The sequence below is a fragment of the Anoplopoma fimbria genome, chromosome 4 (assembly GCF_027596085.1).
Source record: "Anoplopoma fimbria isolate UVic2021 breed Golden Eagle Sablefish chromosome 4, Afim_UVic_2022, whole genome shotgun sequence".
In the NCBI taxonomy this organism is placed as follows: Eukaryota; Metazoa; Chordata; class Actinopteri; order Perciformes; family Anoplopomatidae; genus Anoplopoma; species Anoplopoma fimbria.
The window spans coordinates 26,271,190-26,286,864 of NC_072452.1; the positions used below are offsets into that span (position 1 = coordinate 26,271,190).

General features: G+C 21.2%; 1 protein-coding gene across 1 annotated transcript; it reads left to right on the forward strand.

Moving 5' to 3' along the window:
- Nucleotides 1-6,013: 6,013 nt before the first annotated feature.
- On the forward strand, nucleotides 6,014-13,588 carry tmem216 (transmembrane protein 216). Its single transcript, XM_054598086.1, has 6 exons — nucleotides 6,014-6,066; nucleotides 11,101-11,114; nucleotides 11,257-11,350; nucleotides 12,335-12,427; nucleotides 13,036-13,237; nucleotides 13,341-13,588. Exons 1-6 carry the CDS (start codon nucleotides 6,057-6,059, stop codon nucleotides 13,354-13,356), a joined length of 429 nt encoding a protein of 142 aa, XP_054454061.1. The 5' UTR covers nucleotides 6,014-6,056; the 3' UTR covers nucleotides 13,357-13,588.
- Nucleotides 13,589-15,675: the final 2,087 nt, after the last annotated feature.

Sequence of the window (15,675 nt, forward strand, 5' to 3'; positions counted from 1 at the left end):
CACAACGCATTGCATGCTGGGTAGAATTATTATTATTTTTTTTTTAATTCAATAACTTTATTGAGACATTTGTTCATACATATAAAACACAATATATTTATATATATATATGTATATATTTATATTTTCAAGTTCTTATTTTTAAGATCTTAAGTTGATGCCACGAAGGCTGCAATATCATCTATTATCTTTATTTAATGTTTTATTTTCTTTATTTAATGTTTTATTTTGTTTATTTAATGTTTCATTTTGTTTATTTAATGTTTTATTTTCTTTAATTAATGTTTTATTTTCTTTATTTAATGTTTCATTTTCTTTATTTAATGTTTTATTATCTTTATTTAATGTTTCATTTTCTTTATTTAATGTTTCATTTTCATTATTTAATGTTTCATTTTCTTTATTTGATGTTACATTTTCTTTATTTAATGTTTTATTTTCTTTATTTAATGTTTTATTTTCTTTATTTGATGTTTCATTTTCTTTATTTAATGTTTCATTTTCTTTATTTAATGTTTTATTATCTTTATTTAATGTTTTATTTTCTTTATTTGATGTTTCATTCTCTTTATTTAATGTTTCATTTTCTTTATTTAATTTTCTTTATTTAATGTTTTATTTTCTTTATTTAAAGTTTATTATCTTTATTTAATGTTTTATTTTTTCTTTATTTAATGTTTTATTATCTTTATTTAATGTTTTATTTTCTTTATTTAATGTTTTATTTTCTTTATTTAATGTTTCATTTTCTTTATTTGATGTTTTATTTTCTTTATTTGATGTTTTATTCTCTTTATTTAATGTTTTATTTTCTTTATTTAATGTTTTATTTTCTTTATTTAATGTTTCATTATCTTTATTTAATGTTTTATTTTCTTTATTTAATGTTTCATTTTCTTCATTTAATGTTTCATGACGTCTTTATTTAATGTTTTCACGGATGTTTCACTGGATGTTTCATCCTCCTTTATTTACCGGTGTGCCGGATTTCGGTTTTTTAATGTACCATTACCGGTGGATTTGATGCTTACCTCCTTAGCTTTATTTAATGTTTTATTTTCTTTAGTTTAACGTGTTAGAATCCCGGTGACCGGGAAATAGGTTTCGATCACAACGCATTGCATGCTGGGTTTATTATTTATTTAATTTTCATTTTTTTTTTAATTCAATAACTTTATTGAGACATTTGTTCATACATATAAAACACAATATATTTATATATATATATGTATATATTTATATTTTCAAGTTCTTATTTTTAAGATCTTAAGTTGATGCCTTTAGGCTGCAATATCATCTATTATCTTTATTTAATGTTTTATTTTCTTTATTTAATGTTTTATTATCTTTATTTAATGTTTCATTTTCTTTATTTAATGTTTTATTATCTTTATTTAATGTTTTATTTTCTTTATTTAATGTTTCATTTTCTTTATTTAATGTTTTATTTTCTTTATTTAATGTTTTATTTTCTTTATTTAATGTTTTATTTTCTTTGTTTGTGTTTTCATTCTCTTTATTTAACGTTTCATTTTCTTTTTTAATGTTTTATTATCTTCATTTCCTGTTTACCGGTTTGCCGGATTAATGTTTTTCACTTTATTTAATGTGTTTCATTTCTTTACCTTTATAGTTTAGCATAGCTATTTAATGTTTTATTTTTTCTTTATTTAATGTTTTAATCCCTTGACCGGGAAATGGTTCGCGATTCGCATTGCATGCTGGGTAGATGTTTTATTTTTTTTTTAAATTCAATAACTTTATTGAGACATTTGTTCATACATATAAAACACAATATATTTATATATATATATGTATATTTTTATATTTTCAAGTTCTTATTTTTAAGATCTTAAGTTGATGCCACGAAGGCTGCAATATCATCTATTATCTTTATTTAATGTTTTATTTTCTTTATTTAATGTTTTATTTATTCTCTTTATTTAATGTTTCATTCTCTTTATTTAATGTTTCATTTTCTTTATTTAATGTTTCATTTTCTTTATTTAATGTTTTATTTTCTTTATTTAATCTTTTATTATCTTTATTTAATGTTTTATTTTCTTTATTTAATGTTTTATTTTCTTTATTTAATGTTTTATTTTCTTTATTTGATGTTTCATTTTCTTTATTTAATGTTTCATTTTCTTTATTTAATGTTTCATTTTCTTTATTTAATGTTTCATTTTCTTTATTTAATGTTTTATTTTCTTTATTTAATGTTACATTTTCTTTATTTAATGTTTTATTTTCTTTATTTAATGTTTCATTTTCTTTATTTAATGTTTCATTTTCTTTATTTAATGTTTCATTATCTTTATTTAATGTTTTATTTTCTTTATTTAATGTTTTATTTTCTTTATTTAATGTTTTATTTATTCTCTTTATTTAATGTTTTATTTTCTTTATTTAATGTTTTATTTTCTTTATTTGATGTTTCATTCTCTTTATTTAATGTTTCATTTTCTTTATTTAATGTTTTTTTATTCTTTCGGTTTATTTAATGTACCATTTTCTTTATTTAAATGTTTCATTTTCTTTATTTAATGTTTCATTATCTTTATTTAATGTTTTAGATTTTCTTTACCGGGAAATGTTTTATATTTTCTTTATTTAATGTTTTTTTTCTTTTTTTAATGTTTCATTTTCTTTATTTAATTTTTCATTACTTTATATAAAACACAATATATTATCTTTATTTAATGTTTTATTTTCTTTATTTAATGTTTTATTTTCTTTATTTAATGTTTTTTCATTCTCTTTATTTAATATTTTATTATCTTTATTTAATGTTTTATTTTCTTTATTTAATGTTTTATTTATCTTTATTTAATGTTTCATTCTCTTTATTTAATGTTTCATTTTCTTTATTCAATGTTTCATTTTCTTTATTTAATGTTTCATTTTCTTTATTTAATGTTTTATTATCTTTATTTAATGTTTTATTTTCTTTATTTAATGTTTTATTTTCTTTATTTAATGTTTCATTTTCTTTATTTGATGTTTCATTTTCTTTATTTAATGTTTTATTTCTTTATTTAATGTTTCATTTTCTTTATTTAATGTTTCATTTTCTTTATTTAATGTTTCATTTTCTTTATTTGATGTTACATTTTCTTTATTTAATGTTTTATTTTCTTTATTTAATGTTTCATTTTCTTTATTTAATGTTTCATTTTCTTTATTTAATGTTTCATTTTCTTTATTTAATGTTTTATTTTCTTTATTTAATGTTTTATTTTCTTTATTTAATGTTTTATTTTCTTTATTTAATGTTTTATTTTCTTTATTTGATGTTTCATTTTCTTTATTTAATGTTTTATTTTCTTTATTTAATGTTTCATTTTCTTTATTTAATGTTTCATTCTCTTTATTTAATGTTTCATTTTCTTTATTTAATGTTTTATTTTCTTTATTTAATGTTTCATTTTCTTTATTTAATGTTTCATTTTCTTTATTTAATGTTTCATTTTCTTTATTTAATGTTTCATTTTCTTTATTTAATTTATTTTCTTTATTTAATGTTTTATTTTCTTTATTTAATGTTTAATTTTCTTTATTTAATGTTTCATTATCTTTATTTAATGTTTCATTTTCTTTATTTAATGTTTCATTTTCTTTATTTAATGTTTATTTTCTTTATTTAATGTTTTATTTTCTTTATTTAATGTTTTATTTTTAAGATCTTAAGTTTTATTTAATGCAATTTCTATTTTCTTTATTTAATGTTTTAATTTCTTTATTTAATGTTTTATTTTCTTTATTTAATGTTTCATTCTCTTTATTTAATGTTTCATTTTCTTTATTTAATGTTTCATTTTCTTTATTTAATGTTTCATTTTCTTTATTTAATGTTTTATTGATCTTTATTTAATGTTTCATTTTCTTTATTTAATGTTTTATTTTCTTTATTTAATGTTTCATTTTCTTTATTTGATGTTTTATTTTCTTTATTTAATGTTTTATTTTCTTTATTTAATGTTTTATTTTCTTTATTTAATGTTTCATTCTCTTTATTTAATGTTTCATTTTCTTTATTTAATGTTTTATTTTCTTTATTTAATGTTTTATTTTCTTTATTTAATGTTTCTTTATTTAATTTTTTCTTTATTTAATGTTTTATTTTCTTTATTTAATGTAATTATCTTTATTTAATGTTTTATTTTTCTTTATTTAATGTTTTATTTTCTTTATTTAATGTTTCATTTTCTTTATTTAATGTTTTAGGATGCTTTATTTAATGTTTCATCCTCCTGTATACCGGTGTGCCGGATTACCATGTTTTTCACGGTTTTATTTGATGTTTTAACCTCCTTTATTTAATGTTTCGGCTTTATTTAATGCATTGCATGCTTAGATTTAATTTTTATTTTTTTATTTAATTATTGAGACATTTGTTCATACATATAAAACATGTTTATATTTATTTATATATTTGTCTTTATTTATATTTTCAAGTTCTTCTTTTTTAAATCTTAAGTTGATGCCACGAATTTGATGTTTCTATTTTCTTTATTTAATGTTTTATTTTCTTTATTTAATGTTTTATTTTCTTTATTTAATGTTTCATTCTCTTTATTTAATGTTTCATTTTCTTTATTTAATGTTTCATTTTCTTTATTTAATGTTTCATTTTCTTTATTTAATGTTTTATTCTCTTTATTTAATGTTTCATTTTCTTTATTTAATGTTTTATTTTCTTTATTTGATGTTTCATTATCTTTATTTAATGTTTTATTTTCTTTATTTAATGTTTCATTTTCTTTATTTAATGTTTCATTCTCTTTATTTAATGTTTTATTTTCTTTATTTAATGTTTCATTTTCTTTATTTAATGTTTCATTTTCTTTATTTAATGTTTCATTTTCTTTATTTAATTTTTCATTCTCTTTATTTAATGTTTCATTTTCTTTATTTAATGTTTTATTTTCTTCATTTAATGTTTCATTTTCTTTATTGAGACATTTGTTCATACATATAAATTTTCTTTATTTAATGTTTTATTATCTTTATTTAATGTTTTATTTTCCTTTTTTCTCCCTGTTAAAGGGGTTTTTTAGGGGAGTTTTTCCTGTGCCGATGTGAGGGAAGGACAGAGGATGTCGCATGTGCACAGATTGTAAAGCCCTCTGAGGCAAATTTGTAATTTGTGATTCTGGGCTATACAAAATAAACTGAATTGAATTGAATTGAATTCAAGTGATGAACACATTAATGCATCAATAATTATATCACAATGATATAATATATGTCACTCAACATAATGGATACTTTTACATTTGTTACTTATTTATGTATAGGATCATGCTAGTACTTCTAATTAAGTATATTTTTTAACATGTACATATCATTATTCACTGTCACTGTCAATAACTAAATCATACATGCTGTATACAGTATATAGACAAAAACACATTTACATATTGTAAATAATTACAGTATTTATTTATTTGCAATATTTGTATTATTTATAATTTTTAGACTTCGTCACACCTCTTTTAATTCAGATATACTGTTGATTTCTTAAAGTATATTTGAACACATTACGTAACTTGTAATTTTCTTCTTTTCACTAATTATGTCTTATGTCTTTTCCAATACTTTTTTATTTTTATTCTTACTATGTTTATATTATTCACCAATACGTCAAAGAAAATCCCTTGTAGTTGTCGAGTAATAGCATAAGTATTAATAAAAGCAGTAGTAGTAGTAGTAGTAGTAGTATCAGTATTAGTAGTATTAGTAGTATTAGTATCAGTAGTAGTATTATTAGTATTATTATTATTAGTATTAGTGGTGTTAGTGGTATCAGTAGTAGTAGTATTAGTAGTAGTAGTATTAGTAGTAGTAGTGGTATTAGTGGTATTAGTGGTATTAGTATTAGTGGTATTAGTGGTATAGTAGTAGTAGTATTATTAGTATTAGTATTAGTGGTGTTAGTGGTATTAGTAGTAGTATCACAGACAGCCAGCAGGGGGCAGCAGCTGAACCCGCTGCGGTTGAAACCAAACGAAGAAGAAGCACTTCCTCTCAGGCTGTTTCCATGGAAACCAAACATGGCGTCGGGTAGGTCGCTCACTCTTTGTGCCTCGTAAAGATGTAAATGACAAATAATAATACTAATATTAATAATAATCTGTATTCTAACGTATTCACCGACAGTTAACCGTGGCACCAGAGCACCGGGGAGGAGAAGGCCCGCTTATGTGGCCTCTGAAGCAGCTAGCCCGCGTTAGCTTAGCGTTAGCATGTGTTCAATATCAAAACTTTATTGACAAAAGTCGGTTTACACACAGGACTCATGTTTTCACATGTAAGACATGCATGTTACAAATAACCTGCGTGATGACCTGCGATACTTTATTGTTATTATACTTTATTATTACAAATATGATTAAATATACAATATTATTATATATACAATATTATTATATATACAAATATTATTATATATACAAATATTATTATAATAAATATTATTATATATATACAATATTATTATATATACAAGTATATTATTATATATATAAATATTATATATTATTATTATATACAAATATTATTAATATTATTATACAAGTATTATTATATATACAAATATTATTATATATACAATTATTATTATTATAAATACAAGTATTATTATTATACAATATTATTATATATACAAATATTATTATATATACAAAATATTATTATATTATTATATATACAAATATTATTATATACAATTATTATTATATATACAAATATTATTATAAATACAAATATTATTATATATACAAATATTATTATATATACAAATATTATTATATACAAATATTATATATACAAATATTATTATAAATACAAGTATTATTAAATATACAAATATTATTATAAATATTAATATTATTATATATACAAATATTATTAAAATACAAGTATTATAAATACAAGTATTATAAATATACAAATATTATTATATATACAATATTATTATGAATACAAATATTATAAATACAAGTATTATTATATACAAATATTATTATATATATACAAATATTATTAAATACAAATATTATTATAAATACAAGTATTATTAAATATACAAATATTATTATAATATACAAATATTATTATACAAATATTATTATATATACAAATATTATTATATACAAATATTATTATAAATACAAATATTATTATAAATACAAGTATTATTAAATATACAATATTATTATATATACAAATATTATTATAAATACAAATATTATTATAAATACAAATATTATTATATATACAAATATATATACAAGTATTATTAAATATACAAATATTATTATAAATACAAATATTATTATATATACAAATATTATTATATACAATATTATTATAAATACAATATTATTATATATACAAATATTATTATAAATACAATATTATTATAATATACAAATATTATTATATATACAAATATTATTATAAATACAAATATTATTAAATATACAAATATTATTATAATACAATATTATTATAAATACAATTATTATTATTATATATACAATATTATTATATATACAAATATTATTATATATACAAGTATTATTATAAATACAAGTATTATTATAAATACAAATATTATATATACAAATATTATTATATATACAAATATTATTATAAATACAAATATTATTAAATATACAAATATTATTATATATACAATATTATTATATATACAAATATTATTATATATACAAGTATTATTATAAATACAAATATTATTATATATACAAGTATTATTATATATACAATATTATTAAATATACAATATTATTATAAATACAAATATTATTATAAATACAAATTATTATAAATACAATATTATTATATATACAAGTATTATTATATATACAAATATTATTATAAATACAAATATTATTATAAATACAAGTATTATTATAAATACAAGTATTATTATATATACAAATATTATTATATATACAAATATTATATATACAAATATTATTATATATACAAATATTATTATAAATACAAATATTATTATATATACAAATATTATTATAAATACAAATATTATTATATATACAAATATTATTAAATATACAATATTATTATATATACAAATATATATACAAATATATATATTATTATACAAGTATTAAATATACAAATATTATTATAAATACAAATATTATTATATATACAAATATTATTATAATATACAATAAATATACAAATATTATTATATATACAATATATTATATATACAAATATTATAAATACAAATATTATTATAAATACAAATATTATTATATATACAAATATTATAAATATTATTTATATATACAATATATATAAATACAAGTAAATATTATTATATAAATACAAATATTATTATAAATACAAATATTATTATATATACAATATTATTATAAATACAAATATTATTATAAATACAAATATTATATATATATATACAATTATATTATTATTATATACAAATATTATTATAAATACAAATATTATTATATATACAATATTATTATAAATACAAATATTATTATAAATACAAGTATTATTATATACAAATATTATTATATATACAATATTTATATACAAATATTATAAATACAAATATTATAATATACAAGTATTATTAAATATACAAATATTATAAATACAAATATTATTATATATACAAATATTATTATATATACAAATATTATTATAAATACAAATATTATTATATATACAAATATTATTATATATACAAGTATTATTATATATACAATATTATTATATATACAAATATTATTATAAATACAAATATTATTATAAATACAAATATTATTATATATACAAGTATTAAATATACAAATATTATTATAAATACAAATATTATTAATATACAAATATTATTATAAATATAAATATTATTATATATACAAATATTATTATAAATATATTATATTATTATATATACAAATATTATTATATATACAAAATTATATACAAATATTATTATAAATACAAGTATTATTATAAATACAAGTATTATTAAATATACAAATATTATTATATATACAAATATTATTATATATACAAATATTATTATAATATACAAATATTATTATATATACAAATATTATTATTATATATACAAGTATTATTATATATTATTAAATATACAAATATTATTATAAATACAAATATTATTATATATACAAATATTATATATACAAATATTATTATATATTATTATAATATTATTATTATATATACAAATATTATTATAAATACAAATATTATTATATATACAAATATTATATATATACAAATATTAATATTATTATAAATACAAATATTATTATATATACAAATATTATTATAAATACAAATATTATTATATATACAAATATTATTATTATATATACAATATTATTATAAATACAAATATTATTATAAATACAAATATTATTATATATACAAATATTATTAATATATATAAATATTATTATAAATACAAATATTAATATATATTATTATAATATACAAATATTATTATAAATACAAGTATTATTAAATATACAAATATTATAAATACAAATATTATTATATATACAAATATTATTATATATACAAATATTATTATAAATACAAGTATTATTAAATATACAATATTATTATATATACAAATATTATTATAAATACAAATATTATTATAAATACAAATATTATTATATATACAAATATTATTAAATATACAAATATTATTATAAATACAATATTATTATTATATTATATAAATATTATTATATATACAAAAATATTATATATACAATATTATTATATATAAAATTATTATTATATATACAAATATTATAAATACAAATATTATTATAAATACAAATATTATTATAAATACAAATATTATTATATATACAAATATTATAAATACAAATATTATTATATTATTATATACAAATATTATAAATACAAGTATTAAATATACAATATTATTATAAATACAAATATTATAAATACAAATATTATTAAATATACAAATATTATTATAAATACAATATTATTATATTATATATATACAAATATTATTAATATACAAATATTATAAATACAAATATTATTATAAATACAAATATTATTATAAATACAAATATTATTATATATACAAATATTATTATATATACAAATATTATACAAATTATAAATACAAATATTATTATATATACAAATAATTATAAATTATTAAATATACAATATTATTATAAATACAAATATTATTATAAATACAAATATTAAATATTATTATTATAAATACAAATATTATTATAAATACAATATTATTATAAATACAAATATTATTATAAATACAATATTATAAATACAAATATTATTATAAATACAAATATTATTATAAATACAAATATTATATATACAAATATTATTATAAATACAAATATTATTATATATACAAATATTATTATATATACAAATATTATTATAAATACAATATTATTATAAATACAAATATTATTATATATACAAATATTATTATAAATACAAATATTATTATAAATACAACTATTATTACATATACAAGTATTATAAATACAAATATTATTATATATACAAGTATTATATATACAAATATTAAAAGGCTTTTACTTGTAATGGAGTATTTTTATACTAGGGTTTGTCTACTTTTACTTCAGTAAAGGATCTGAGTACTTCTTCCCTCACTGTTGCTAGTATTATTACTAACATATTGTTGTCACTACTGCTGCCTTCACGTGTTCAGATTCTTAAAGGAAGAAAGAAGACAAAACAGACTTCATCTTTTTCTTTTTAATAAATATTAAATGATATACAAGTATATATCAACATATACTTTAATATAAAATGTTTTCATCACACTGCTGGTCATTTTTATGTTGTTTGATTTTAACTTTTGTAAATTAATAAAACTCACATTCTGAACTATTAGTGCTTCTGGAAATTTGGTTAAATGATGCTTAATACAGTGATGCAATTTGATTAATTATTTTGATTTATTATATTTTCTCTTCATCTCTGCAGGGAGCCAACCAATCGTATCCTTCACATGAAACTGATGCACAAACACACCTGTGTGTGTGTGTGTGTGTGTGTGTGTGTGTGTGTGTGTGTGTGTGTGTGTGTGTGTGTGTGTGTGTGTGTGTGTGTGTGTGTTGTCCTTGACTCGTTCTCCCTCAGCTTTCGTCCACTCCTCTGCAGGTCCTCTTCTACCTGAACAGCTGGTACTTTGCTGCCTTCTACCTGGCAGAGATCCTGATGTTCGTCTATAAAGGTGTTTAAGAGACGCCGTCACACGTCTTCACAACATTATTAGTGAGAAAGGAAACAAAAGAGTTCTGCAGAAAGATGTTTTCTCGTTAGGAGGATTTCTTTCCATCTTTTTTTCTCAGTTTTGATGCATTTCAGCAACGATTTTTACGAGTGAAAACTGGGAAACCAGAATGCATGAGAAAAAGGCTCAATGTGAATTAAACTTTCAGTTGTCTAGATGGAAAGCCAATAAAATATGATATATTTCATATTTTATATATAACTATATTATATTAAATATGCATGAGTTTAAGCTGTATGCCAAAATTAAAAAAAAGGTTAAATGTATGTAAAAATGTGTCTATATATATCATATATATAGATATATATAGACATATATATATATATATATATATATATATATATATAGACATATATAGACATATGAAGAAATCCTTGTTCCACTTTACTGTCGTATTGATGCAGATTATTACTCAAAACAACAGACATTTCTTATGGCTGTAATTGGTTAAAACTAGTTAAAAGTTGTATTTGTTACCTGTTAAATCAGTAAAAGGTAAATATGTGTGAATATTGATGCCAGTAACAAATGCCAAACATAAGGAACAATTTCAGTTTTTATTAATAAAAGAAACAAGGTACAAATACTAGAAAAAAAGGGCATATGAACACAGATACATTCATACAACGTTTAGGCACATTTAACTGTTTTAATAATAAAGTGAATATAGTATATATATATATATATATATAAAATACAAACAGCCCTTAGGAAGGTCGAAGAACTTGATTAAAAATAAAACATCTACAGTCGTTATGGCTGAAGATGTCATCACAGTGTCCAAAAAATTTAACATTTTATTCCCTCAAGATCAAACGTTTCTGCTTTGGTGGCAACAAACACTAAATGATTGTCAGTCATTTCCAAACATCTTAAATGTTCAACTTAAAGCTGATGGATAAACTTTATTTTTTCTGCGTGCAGGTATTTTACTCCCCTACCCGTCAGATAATCTGGTTCTGGACGTGGTGCTGCTGCTGCTCTTCCTCGGTCTGGAGACGCTCAGGATCTTTTACGGTGAGCAGTGATGTCTGAACTCACTAGTTTATTTTATTTTGGTAAAAATCGCATCAGTGCTTAAATGGGTCTCTCTTAAACATATGTCACCTGGCGGCGTTGCCTCTTTGCTCCTGATACATGGAGTTGTTCGTCACTTTTTGGAAAAGCAATCCACAACTTTAAAAGTTTATTCACTGAATCTTTGACTTAACCCCAAGATTAAACCGCCAAGAGACCTAACGCATATCTGTCACTGTGACAAACAGAGATGATTTATCATTTCTTTGTTTTGGATTTACGAAGATGCTCTTAGATATTTGCACTGCTGCAACCGTGACTAGACTTCCCTGCAGGTTTTCAAATGACTTTTCCTGAGTGCTGATAAATTGATATGTATGACTAAATAGTGGTATCATATAAAGTATTCTAAATAATAGAATAATTATAAATAATAAAAAGGTGGTGAATTTCAGTCTGGAGACGTTTTCAGGTGTTTAAAAATGCAGACTTTGTGCTAAAACAGAAGAAAATGTGGTGAAGTGTATCCGGTTAGTGTGGCTGTACTGTGGCTTCCTGTGGGCTGACGGGGCAGCTGCAGTCACTGACCTGCTGTCGTCGTTGTTCAGGTTGGAAGGGGAACCTGTGCGAGCGCTCCCTGGCCTCGTGTGCGGCGCTCTTCATCCTGTTCCCGTGTGCCGCGCTGGCCGTTTACTACCTGCTGCTGCAGACCTTCGTCCTGCGGCTGGAGTTCATCCTCAGCGCCGTCCTGCTCTGCTTCTACGGCCTGGAGTTCCTGCTCGGGCTCCTCTCCATCTCCACCTTCTCCAGGTCTGATGTGGGGGTTCTCAATCCAAGAAAATCTTTTATTAAGTCTGGAAAATATTCAAATTCATATTTAAACTGTCCCTTTTTTTCATTTTTTTCATTGTAGGTCCAAAGTGTACTGAAGAGGAAAGAAGTGCGACTTCACCTGAAACACAGAGCAGCGGATCAACAGAGGACTCTTTAAATGTTAAATGTACAGAACCTTCTTCAGACGCCACGTTGTAAATAAAACATTGTATATTTTACCATAATAATGTAGATCTGTTGCTTTTATACAAACTGTTTGTACTAAGAATGTATCAAACCTGATTTTTTACATATTGTGATGATGATAAAGTTATGTAAATAAGACTCAAGCTGAAATAAAACTGAACTTTTCTTAAATGGATCAGGAAATGTTCGTTTGTATTATACATTCACACCATGCAGAGAGGAACTAGGGGAAACAAAGATGGAAGTCAGGTCTTAAAAAGTCTTGAAAAGCATTTTCACCTCTAAACTAAAAACTCACAACACAACTCTGAATACTGGGAGATCTGCAAAACCTCAACAGAACATCTTCAAAGAATAAAAAGATCTTTCTCTCGTTATTGATGGTCACAAAGACGGTAATCATGACAAACTATTGCTTTCAATACACAAACAATAGATATGATTAGGTTGGAAACGGTAGCTTTCAGAATACGCTGAAGACATTGGAGAAATAAAGAAGGAGAAGAAAAGAAGGAAAACGTAATGAAACTAGTATTCATTGTTTTGTGACGAGGAAGAGGACGTGTTACCAGTTGGGGTGCCAGCTGATGATGGTCACCATGTAGAGAGTGCGGACGGCCACCCACCAGAAGACCCACTTAGTGGTGTTGAGGCTGAACTGACGTAAATCTTTCACCCTCAGCTGAGCATCAAACAGACGGGACGGAGATTCAACACAAACACTAATATCTATTTTTTCTTCCTTAAGTTTCTCAACTTTTTAGACACATAGGTAGTATCGTCTAAGTCCTGGATTAAAAAACATGCACATGAAGGATAGAACTCTCGTCAAAAGGACTCTGGAGTGACGTTTAATTCCTTCATCCTCACATTTCCTCTGAGAGGAAGAGACTCTAGTGAAGGAAGCAAGGATGCCACTTTAGCTAAATGGAAGACGTCACCAGGACAATGCTTCAGCTTTTGCATGTTTTGCTCGTTATTCACTATTTTAACTTGACTACTGACAGTTTTTAGGACTCAGAGAGATGCAGTTTTAAAGCAGCAGAATACTCTTTCTGGATGTGATAGATCTGCTCGGTCAGCCGTTCGTTCTCAGCCTCAGCTCATTCAGCTGTGATAGTTATCACTGTATCAAGCTTTGTTTCTTTTCTGTTACTGCACTTTATAATGAAAACAAAATGCTTTTTCAATCAAAATGTTCAACACCGATTATTAATTTGATAATTTATGATTAGTATGATGTTGATGTGATTATTTAAATAAGGTAATCGCCTGTGTCTTCATTTTTAAACCACTCTTGATGTTCTGAAATGCACTTCATGAACCATTTTCTCTTGATTTACCTTTGATATTTAGTTTAATTCATTATTCTAATATTGTCAGTTGAATTGTTTTTATGGGTATTCTGTGTTGAGATGGGACACGTATATTAAATACATCTTTCTTGTACATATCTCTTGTGTTGTTCCTTCACATAACTTACATGTCTGCACAAAAAGTGTGAAAAATATGGAGAAATATGGAAGGGTCCGTGCTATATTCTCCAATTGAAAACAACATGCTCCTAGGATTGTGTAGGATGTGTTTAAATGCAAACAAATGTCCTAGATGTATTGTACATACATGAAAAGCATCCGTTTTGTTACCTGGGATGTATGCTATTAAAGTATCTACTTATTACTGAGAGACATTGACATATGCAGAGGAGGAAATCTAAGTTTTAGATAACAGTCGAGTTCAGAGAGGAGGTGATACTTCCTTCTAAAACTGCAGCTAACACCTCAGCACACATGTTTGTATACGTGGCAGAGGTGGAGGAAGTACTAACATCCCTTACTAAAGTAAAAGTAGAAATGCAAAACTGTAAAAATACTCTGCTTGCTAAAGTGCTAGATGTTACTTAAAGTTATTTGGGGTATGAAAAATGAATTGAAAGTGTCCTGTAACTGTAACTATACATTCTATCATGATATTATTATGACTTGTGCATTTTTGTAAAAGCAGGACGTATTTTCTATATTTCTATATTTAATTCACACAATCATGCTCTCCTCAGATTAAATGTAATAGCTTTCAGGATTATCTGACTTTTTATTTGGTTAATGTGTCCAAATCTTTGGTTTATGACCTGATGACTGTCTCTCTTTTCAGATATACGAGGAACCAAACTTGTCTACAAGAATTCAAATGCAATTTTTGTTCATGTTCCGATTAAACAAACAAGATTC